This window comes from Micromesistius poutassou (genome assembly GCF_964030765.1).
Source record: "Micromesistius poutassou genome assembly, chromosome: 16".
NCBI classification, from domain to species: Eukaryota; Metazoa; Chordata; class Actinopteri; order Gadiformes; family Gadidae; genus Micromesistius; species Micromesistius poutassou.
Window position 1 is genome coordinate 1,584,771 of NC_140286.1, and position 10,434 is coordinate 1,595,204.

Below are 10,434 nucleotides of genomic sequence, written 5' to 3' on the forward strand. Positions count from 1 at the left end.
TATGTATCACCTGAACTCCACCGTAAAGTCCCTTTGGATGAAAGTGAAGATGAAATAAAGGACTACATGTGTTGACGATCGTCATCCAGGGGAAAACAACACAAGACGTGAGAAGGAAAGTACAAGTTAGGTCTCATACATGAGGCTGGCTGTTGTGGAAGAAATCAAACGTGACAACTGAGACAAAATGCAAAGCATCCTACGCACGAATGGAAAGACGTTTTTCCTGCTTACTCTTGGTTAGCGACGCTTATCTGAAACTCAACGTGTGGTCGACTAACACATACAAAGATTCATTTCCTTTTTTTTTTTTTTTTTTTGCTTTACGAAATGCTCAGAGACACGCTTCAGAGACACGTCAGGCGGGTGTGAATGGTTACCCGGGTCTGATCCGTCAGCCTGGCTAGACTGATCCTGCACACTGAAGGGGTTCAAGTAAGGTACGCATTTCTTTCTTGTTATTTGGGCGGATGTTTTTAAAAACTGCAGTTTCAGTTCACTTTTACTGAAGCGCGACCTCCGAACTCTAAAGGTCAGAATGGATTGTAATATTTTTACACAGTGTACCTATTACCTATTGTGTATCTGTACAGTGTGTATTTGTACAGTGCATACAGTGCATCTCACAGTCTGTTGAAATGTAACGTTGCTTTTGTTTTCAAAATCTTCAAATGAGGGATAATGTTAAGCATAATTGGAATTGAATTACCCTCCGAGTGCTATTTTAATTTAATTTAATATTAATTGGCTTGATCTTTTTTTTGTGTGCGTGTATCATCACAAACAAACACATGCCCCCCCCCCCACACACACACACACACACACACACACACACACACACACACAGAAACTCACACCTGCATTTGTTCATTGCCTGTTTTGTGTATCATTTGTGATTGTGAGTCAAGCTGAATCTAAAGTGAACTTTTGGGTTAGGTTTCGGAACTATGAATGCCATGTGAAGCCGTCAGCGTTGAGAAGTCACGTATGGGGTCAGACGAAAAATAACAACTGCCTTTAAAAGCCTATATATATCCCCAAGGGAACTTCAAGAAGCAGAAACGAACCGATCCATCCACAATGACGAGCACGTGTCACAACCACACCAACGCCGCGTGCGCCGTGGAAGAGCTCCAGGTGATCGCCTACAGCCCGCTCTTCATCCTGGGCCTCCTGCTCAACGCCACGGCGCTGTGGGCCTTCGTCGGGAGACGACGTCACGTACTGTGGACCGACACCCACGTCTACATGCTCAACCTCATGGTCGCCGACCTCACCCTCGTCGTCTTCCTCCCCTTCAGGATCGTGGACGCCGTCCACTGTCTGGGCAAGACCTACCTGTGCACGTTCCTCATCTCGGTGCACTACGTCAACATGTACGCCAGCATCCTGACCACCACGGCCCTGAGCGTGCACCGCTTCCTGCTGGTCCGCTTCCCTCACAGATACAGACGGGGCAACAAGAACAGGGCCGCCGTGGTTTGTTTGTTTATTTGGGCGGGGGTCATAGCCGTGTGCGTCGGGTTCAGCTCGGACAACTACCCCGAAAAGCTGTGGACGTGTTTTGAGAGGCGTAAAGACGACCCGATCCAGCAGTCTTTCCTCGCGCTGCTGGTGACCGCGGGCTTTCTCGTTCCACTATTGATCGTCGTCTGTTGCTCGAGCCAGATCATATATGTCCTGACGAGGGCCGACGATAACTCCAGGGAGAAGAAAGGTATTGTTGGCATAGTGACAGCCAACATGATTGTATTTATTTTCTGTTATACGCCCATACACGCGAGCTTACTTCTGAACTACTTGGGGAAGGCACCTGAGCCCTGTTGGCCGGCGTCCATGAACGCGCACTACTTTTTGCTCATATCTGAATGGATCGCTACCACAAACTGCTGCTTGGATTCAGTGAGTTACTACTTTCTGTTTAAATCTTTGAGGAAAGAGGAAATTAATAGAGGATAGATTACTTAGAGGAAATGAAATTGCTAGTTGAAACTAGAATGCAAGTTATCTATTTTTCTGTATTCATTCCAAGTGTAGGCCTAGCTGTCTTTATGTAGATGGTCAAAGATAACCATCTAGAACCACCATAGATAGATGTTTATTATATATCTATATATCTATATGTTTATTATATACATATAGATGTTTATTAAATATATATATATGTTTTAATATATATAAATATATATAAATATATACATATTTGCTCTCTGTCAAAATGAGACCATCTCCAATTTTATTTGAGCCTTTATGTAACTGTTGTATATGGCATACATATAAATGTACATATTTATTCAAATAAGAGCATCTCAAACATGTTGATTATAAAATAAGATTTTTGTGGTCATGTTTCTTTGTACACACACACACACACACACACACACACACACACACACACACACACACACACACACACACACACACACACACACACACACACACACACCTGACACACGCAGGCAATAACACACACACACACACACACACACACACACACACACACACACACACACACACCTGACACACGCAGGCAATAACACACACACACACACACACACAAACACACGAGGATATTTACATAGATATTTCGTTTTTTCATCCTTTAGTTTACCAAATTTGTCTCCGTGCGATGTTCAAAAGCATATACTCAAAGTAAAGAGCAACTTGTATTCTTATAACTCCATTATTACTTTTGGAAAGATTAATTATTCCATAATTAAACTAAATATAAAATATGTTTGAGCGTCAGACCGTCGGTAATCTTAAATCAAAAAACACGCGGAATATGGAGGAAACCTGCAAGCGAATCCAGGAACAATCAGAACCACTGCTCAGCTCCCTCTGGTGGAGGAAAAAATAAAGGGCTCAAACGACATGTAAATAGGCCCACAGAATCTAACAGCATCCAGTTAAGAAATCAGCAAATAAAGTCCCCATTTACTTCGTGGGAGCTTTGTAGAATGTAAATAAGGTCCATCATATGTGATCTTGGTCAGCCTCTTATGAGCTGCCATTGTCTTAGCACAGTATGTTATGTCACTCAGACTTTCCTGTCCAAGCCATCCCATATTTGCAGGCTGACCAAATGGGATCATAAATTACCCCCCCCCTCCCCCCCCCCCCCTCTGCAAGCTGCAGAAGGATGTTTCAAGAGTTTTACTCTTTTATATATAAATTTATACCCTAGCATTATAACATAACGTGCTACATAACTACGGCATATATAATTATTGTAAACATAATGTTGTGGATAGACAAATCAATAAAAGTCAAAGGATAAAAGGAAAAATTAACCGTACTCCATGATGGGTCAAAATTTTGCTCGAAATGATACAAAATAAGATCCGATTTGATAAAACGTGGAAACTTGTAGGAATGTTTGTTTCGAGCAAGCACTGCGCCTTGCCTCTGTATCTCACAGAAGAGAGACATAGATGGTTTCCCAACAGAATCTTTAGGCCCATGGGTGCGCATGCAGGAATAAAAACAGGGTTTGATTCCATATCACAGTCAGAGATGCAATTGCAATACACCAACTCTACCAGAAGTGAACCTGACAAGACACTGCTTGGAGGACCTGATAACAGAGCTGTAGTATTATCATCGAGTAAAACAGTTCAACAAGTCAGCTTGTTTTGTTGTTCTGCTGACTCCTCTCAGTTTAAGCTGCTGCTGATTTGGTAAAGCATTTTTAGCAGCTCGGAGGAACCACAACCACAGCGTTGGCTTGCTCTAGCGGCCTAACATGAAGCGCTTCTGGTTTTGACACGTGGTCTCAAAGGTTATTCAGAATTGCCTGCTGTATGTTTAGGAAATGTTATCGCTGGCCAGCACACACTAATACAAAGATTTATTTGTTTGTTATCCATCAAACTAAATTAAATAACACAGCAATTGTGTCTTTAATGCATGCTGGATGCATTAAAGTCACAATTGCTGTGTTATTTAATCTAGTTTGATTTTATGGTTTTAGCTGATAAGTCTCAAAGCACAAATCACATTGGATGGTTTCCCCATTTACTAGCCCTTGTCGTTTATAGCAGAAGGACAATCAGGAAGCCTTTACACGGACAGCAGATATGTGTTTGGAGCTGTGTTATGCTTATGCTTCCTGCTGAGGGCTTTGGGTAGGGTGTTGTAAATAGTGGCCAGTGAAACTCGATGATGAAATCATGATGCAATTGACTGGACTTGGACTGAATGAACATGACTTGACTTGACTTGGGTTGATCATTGGGATTGGTGTTTGGCAGTAGAAATGGTTTACAATATTCTTTAATAGCAAGAATGGGCTGCACTTGGTGGTAATGACGATGTGTCAAAAGGGGAGATAGTAGAGAATGGACAATTATGTACATTTATATTGGGATTATTTGTCTGTTCTTATGCACACACACATACTTTTTATGCTCTCTTATGCAAAGAAAACACCCTTATTTTCCTTCCAATGATTGTATAAATAGATTGATTTGTAGCACACACGACACATGGAGAGCTATCACACAGACCGCATCATCTCGTGTGTTGTCATGATCGATCGTTTCCTTCAGTTTCTCGTTTTCCTGAAGTGTCCCCATGTAGACATGAAGATGCCGCGTCGAAAAAAGCTCTGCTTATGGAGGTCCTGGAGGAATCCCAACAAATACGAGGTAACACAGGACGCACTTTAAAAAATAAAGAGACCAAAGCCCCTCGGTTTATCTCTGTATAATGACTGTGGCATCAGCACTGCAAACAACCGCCTACTGAGAGCTCAGTAACGGCACTCCTCCTCCGGTGGCTCATGTGTGCCTCCAGGGGACAAGAGACGGCTGGTCAACAGGTTCCCCACGGTGCCCGGTAGCAGCGTCCTTTCACAATCCGTACCGGGTAACGACTGTTTTCTGACAACTGAAATCAACTGTTTTCCAGTACGTCCAACATCATGCGTTCTTGTCATCCACGTATGGACAACTACCTCGAGTAGCCTACTTTTATAGTGAGCTTTGTGAAGACAATGTTCTTATTGATGTAGGCCTATACATATTCCTAAATTAGAATCAAACGGGTGGAATGTGGTAGAAGATGTGGCATTTGCTTGTCTTAACCCCGAAATTAGGTCATTTACCAAATTAGGTCCAGAGGTCAGCATCCTACGTTACCATTGTCTTAAGTCACAGCCTTGTGTCTCAGTCAGCCTTCATTGAAAGACTTTCATGTTGAATGCACTCTCATTCTGCTGAATCAACCCGACTGCAACGCGCTGCTAAATCAAGACGTTTCGAGTGTTTTACTCTCACCATGTCATTTCCGACAACAACGTCCTTCCAATAGCTCTCACACAATCAGACAACATCAACAGTCGGTAATATAATGCCATTTAATAGCAGTTCCCCAGGGATAAACAGTTATTATAACAGCGGTGTCTTAGCAACTGCAAAAAAATCAGCAGGCATCAGTCAAGTGAAAAGGCTCAGGCCTGCAAACCTTCTACTACTCTAACATCAGGAAAAAACGACTGGGCTCGCTCACCGGTCAAGCTACTACTGTAGTACTCACGTCTCATGAACAACAGCATCAAAAACAAAACACACACACACACACACGCACACACGCACGCACGCACGCACGCACACACACACACACACACACCCCCACTCGTCAAATCACAGTCCCGTTCCGAATCCATGAGTAAAACTCTCACCTTCCGCTTGAATATGTACAGTATTTACATAGAAGGTACAGTGCAGCTCCTCTCCCAAAACAAGAAATCGGTTTGTGCTTTTGCTTGTTTAATCCACAGTAGGGGCCTAGAGTCTAAACGTGATCGTGAATAGAATCATTCAATACATTCACTCACATACAGTTGTATTCAAGATCCTCCAGAATGGCAGTTTTTGGCAATGACAGACGATCAGTGAAAAGACTTAACAAAACATGACATGTTATGTTAAAAGATATGGAAATCCAAACATATTTCACCCCGACAAACAAGCAAACCTGGCGATGCATTAGAATGCGTGTTTAGATTTGAAGGTCTGCCCATGAACCACTTTTATTGTTACACGTCTCTGGAAAACACACATCAATTCATTTATTGGATATCCGAGAATACATTACGTTATGATAATATACATGTTTAAGGAAAGAAGTGATATCCATACATACATATTTACAATACAAATCGGCTCTGTGCCATTGCATTACAAAGTAGCTTAAAAACAGATCTTCAAATTCTGTACTTAGCATTCAAGGTCAGTTACATTGAGGTGGTTGAAGCATGGGCTTTTTTTCGAACCGTTAAGGCAACCAAAAAATAAATAACATTCAGAGTGACGGAAATCGAGGGCAATGCGTGTCCGCACATCCTAAGACAAGACGAGCAAGGAACACTGTTAACTGAAATGACTTTAATGGCACTTAAAAAAATAAAATCGTTATTCTGCTTTTTTTTTTTTTTTGCTTGAGTTATCAGGCGACAGTATGTCCTTCAACACTGTTGGCCCAGTCAGAGGATGAAAATAGACACTTTTAAGTACATTGTTTTTCTAAAATACGATCTGAACCTAGGATGCATTCTGCTTCTCGAGGAGAAGGTTCTAAAGGGCGTCCGGTTCTCTCTTCTGTCCGATGGGCCCTTGTACAAGTAAAACAACAAAGGTCCGCTCAAAGCCCGGTCTGAGAGATAAACAGGGTCTCAGTGTGGTTAGTTATAATAAATAATGCGTCAGTGCTTCCTGTTCTGGTTTGTTTAAATCATAATAACACTACGTCGCCCCCTTGTATTCTTCGAATAACTGAAATTCATTATTACACCGTTTCCTCCCACACACACGACATGCTGTTAAAGGTGTCCCTTACGTGGCTCGGCTGTGGGCACTTTGACGGGATGCCACCTGATATAGGATCTCGTCAGGTTGCCGGGGAAATTCCCATCAGCCCCGGTTGGCCTTGCGCTATGCCAGGCTTTTCGAACGATGTGTCATGATTCTCAACGGAGCTTTAGCTTGGTACAAGGCTCCATGTCATGTGACCTTGGGGGGAGGGGGGGCTATGAGGAGTTGAGTTGGGGGTGGTGGTTCTCATTGATGATGCTGTTCATTTAAAGTTTATGTGTGAATCGTCTGTGTGTGTGTGTGTGTGTGTGTGTGTGTGTGTGTGTGTGTGTGTGTGTGTGTGTGTGTGTGTGTGTGTGTGTGTATGTGTGTGCGTGGGTGGGTGCGTGTGTTGACATGACATTTAAAAAATATGGTTGATTAAAACATGGTTTTACCTGCTCTATGTATACTCCAAACTTCCTCCTTTCAATATTTCTTTCTTCCTCTTTTCTCCACCTCAGTCATTATTGGTCAGTATCCTCGTCTCTCTATCCAATAGAGGCCTCTCTATCCTCGTCTCTCTATCCAATAGCGGCCTCTCTATCCTTGTCTCTCTATCCAATAGCGGCCTGAATATTTATACTGCAGTATAGTCCCACTCAATGTTCTTTTGCCGATCTTAATGGTCATTAAAAGTGGTGAATAGAGGAAGAGAGAGAGAGGGAGAGAGAGAGATAGTGGCAGAGAGAGCGAGAGAAAGAGGGAGAGAGAGGAAGAGAAAGAGGGAGAGAAAGAGAGGGCGAGAGAGGGAGAGAGAGTGGCCGAGAGAGCCGGAGAGAAAGAAGGAGAGAGAGAGGGAGAGATGAAGAGAAAGAGGGAGAGAGAGAGATGGAGAGAGGGAGAGAGAGAGAGAGAGAGAGAGAGAGAGAGAGAGAGAGAGAGAGAGAGAGTTGACGGACGGAATACGAAGAAGAGAGATCGACACACACACACACACACACAAGAAAGCAGTGTGTCATTACAGTGAACGTGGGGCTGGCAGAAATAATGCTGACATTTAAAGTTGCCCACTCCCTCCACTAAGGTGAGTTATGACCCTGTGTCCCAGAGAGAGAGAGAGAGGGAGAGAGAGAGAGAGAGAGAGAGAGAGATCTCTGCTTTCCTCACACACTTGGAATCATTGACTTCTGTTGTACGTGATCACAAGTGTATATGTGTGTCTGCGGGTGTGTTTGTTGCTATGCATTCATTTGTGTTTGTGTGTGTGTGTGTGTGTGTGTGTGTGTGTGTGTGTGTGTGTGTGTGTGTGTGTGTGACAGAGAGAAAGAGAGAACTGGAGACGATAGGATTAAATAGGAAATGCAATTGGTTTGCGTTTTATGTGCATGTGTGTGTGTGTCTCAGTGTGTGTGTGTCTGTGTGTGTGTGTGTCTCAGTGTGTGTGTGTGTCTGTGTGTGTGTGTGTGTGTGTGTATTCTCCAACCGATGGACAAAGCAACTACAGCTGGAAAGGATTTTCGTCTCACACCAACACATGCTCACTCACACTAAACTCCACTCCCAGGCCAGTATAATCCCCTCCCCCCCCCACACATTAATATAGTCTTTATATAGTAAAGTTGAAATACTGTAGTCAGTTATTTTTTTGTGTTTTTGCCTTAGCAGGCAGAGTCACCGTAATGTCAAGAGGAGGGAATTTACACATCATACAGGATCATTTGTATTTACAGAGAAAGTCTTTCAGTCGTTCCCCTCTAGTGCTGTTGGCAGTGGCGATACGTGCACTAAATCCAGCTCTGCTGTGTCTTTAAAGCCTCCTCCTCCATCCGCCCTCCAAACTCATCCCTTCCTCTCCTTCCCCTCTTCGCCCTCTTGTTTTCTCCCTCCGTCGTGGAGAGAGAGAGAGAGAGAGAGAGGGAGATAGTCAACTCTCTGCATTGCAGGCACAGCAACAACCTCAGCCTCTGCGACCAATCAGCACGAGGCATGAGTGTGAGTGGCACACATGGCGGCCAATCGTAACGGGGGGGGGGGGGGGGGGGGGGCAGGACCTGCCACGAGGAGAGAGGAGGAGGAGGAGGAGGAGGAGGAGGAGGAGGAGGAGGAGGAGAGGGAGAAGTGGGGGGAAGGGGAGGTGGGGGTGGGCTGACACTGGGGCTCATAAAGGCAGAATGACAATGATATAGCGACGGAGCCCAAGGAGAAAGGGAAGTTAGCAGTAAGAGTTGAGAGGGGTTCTGTGTAGCGGTGTGTACAGAGACGGGACTGCAAGACTCGTCCGGCCCCAGCCCCAGCCCCCGGACCCCCCCACCCACCCCCCCCCAGCTCTCTGTGTGTCTCACTGGCCCATCTGAGTCCTCTCACTGCAGCTCTTCTTGCTCATGAGCTGGCTGAGATCCACCAGCTCCCCCAGGTCCCCCCCCCCCGCGGACCAGGTCACCCCCGCCGCGGACCAGGTCCCCGCCGCGGACCAGGTCCCCCCTCACCAGGTCCCCCCTCACCAGGTCTCCCCGTACCAGGTCCCCCCTCATGTGGTCCCCCCGGACCAGGTCCCCACCACGCACGTGGTCCCCCCCCCTCATGTGGTCCCCCCCCCTCATGTGGTCCCCACCCCGCACCAGGGCCCCCCTCATCAGACCCCCGCCCCCCATCCCGGGGGTGCGCTGCTGCTGCTGCTGCTGCGGCACGTACGCCGGGTTGTGGTGCCCGCCGCCGGGGGCCGCCACCACGGGCACGGTCGGGGACTGGGGCCCCATGGGGTGGTGGCTGCTCAGCAGGTAGCCCTCGGGCCCCGGCCAGCGCAGGGGCAGGGGCTCCCCGTACTCCACGGGGGCGCTGGGGGCCGACACCACCCGGCGGCGCTCCGGCGAGTCCTGGGGGGTCATGGGGTAGACGTACTCCCCCGCCGACTTCCGCAGGGGCGCCTTGGGGGTCCCGCGCGGGCCGCCGCCGCCGCCGCCGCCGCCGCCGCCGCCCTTCTCCTGCTTGCTGAGGCAGACGTAGTGCTGGCGGAGCCCGCCGCCGTCCCCGCCGCCGCCGCGGCCCTCGCCGCCGCCGCCGCCGCCGCCGCCGTGCCGCCCGCCGCCCCCGCCTTGCTGGAAGAGCCTGGTGGTGATGTAGACGGAGGGCGGCATGCGGCAGGGCGAGCCCAGGCTGACGGTGCCCCCGCCCAGGTACGTCTGGCTGGTGTCCCACCCGCCCGAGTTGGAGTCGGAGAGCCGCAGGCCCCGGCGCTTCTGCTGCGGCGTGTGCTCGGGCGTGGGCAGGAAGCCCGGGTCCAGCTCGCCGGACTTCACCCAGCCGTTGGGCATGACGAACAGGGTCTCGCCGCCCTGGGTGCAGGACCGATCTCCGCCGCCGCCGCCGCCTCCGCCGCCGCCGCCGCCGCCGCCGCCCTGCCGCGTCACGCTGAGCACGGAGCCGCCCACGCTGCCGCCGCCGCCGCCGCCGTTGCCCAGCAGGCCGCCGCGCTCGCGCCGCTGGATGGAGGACTGCGAGGCGTTGCCGTGGCGGCGGGCGGCCGGCTTGTGGGCCATGATCCAGCAGACGGCCAGGCCGGAGAGAGCGGCGCCGATGGTGAAGGCGGAGACGGCCGACGCCACCAGCAGGTTGAGGGACACCAGGCTCTCGGGCTCGA

General features: G+C 48.2%; 2 protein-coding genes across 2 annotated transcripts in view; one reads left to right on the forward strand and one right to left on the reverse strand.

The window, feature by feature from the left end:
• The first annotated feature begins 1,048 nt into the window (after nucleotides 1-1,048).
• Nucleotides 1,049-2,072, forward strand: LOC311360645 (G-protein coupled receptor 35). Its single transcript, XM_084480741.1, has one exon. The coding sequence runs from the start codon at nucleotides 1,081-1,083 to the stop codon at nucleotides 1,957-1,959; it is 879 nt and encodes a 292-aa protein (XP_084336867.1). The 5' UTR covers nucleotides 1,049-1,080; the 3' UTR covers nucleotides 1,960-2,072.
• Nucleotides 2,073-9,135: 7,063 nt separating this feature from the next.
• The window catches only part of LOC311361224 (uncharacterized protein), a gene marked incomplete at its 3' end in the record, with an annotated part of 17,069 nt that continues 15,770 nt past the window's right edge, over nucleotides 9,136-10,434 (reverse strand). The window contains exons 4-5 of the mRNA XM_084481424.1: nucleotides 9,460-10,429; nucleotides 9,136-9,278 (exon numbers count right to left, since the gene is read on the reverse strand). Coding sequence (XP_084337550.1) covers nucleotides 9,136-9,278; nucleotides 9,460-10,429 — 1,113 coding nt within the window. The remainder of the gene's footprint in view (nucleotides 9,279-9,459; nucleotides 10,430-10,434) is intronic.

Coding starts and splice junctions, on each gene's coding strand:
- LOC311360645 (XM_084480741.1), top strand. CDS start 1,081: ATGACGAGCACGTGTCACAACCACACCAACGCCGCGTGCGCCGTGGAA.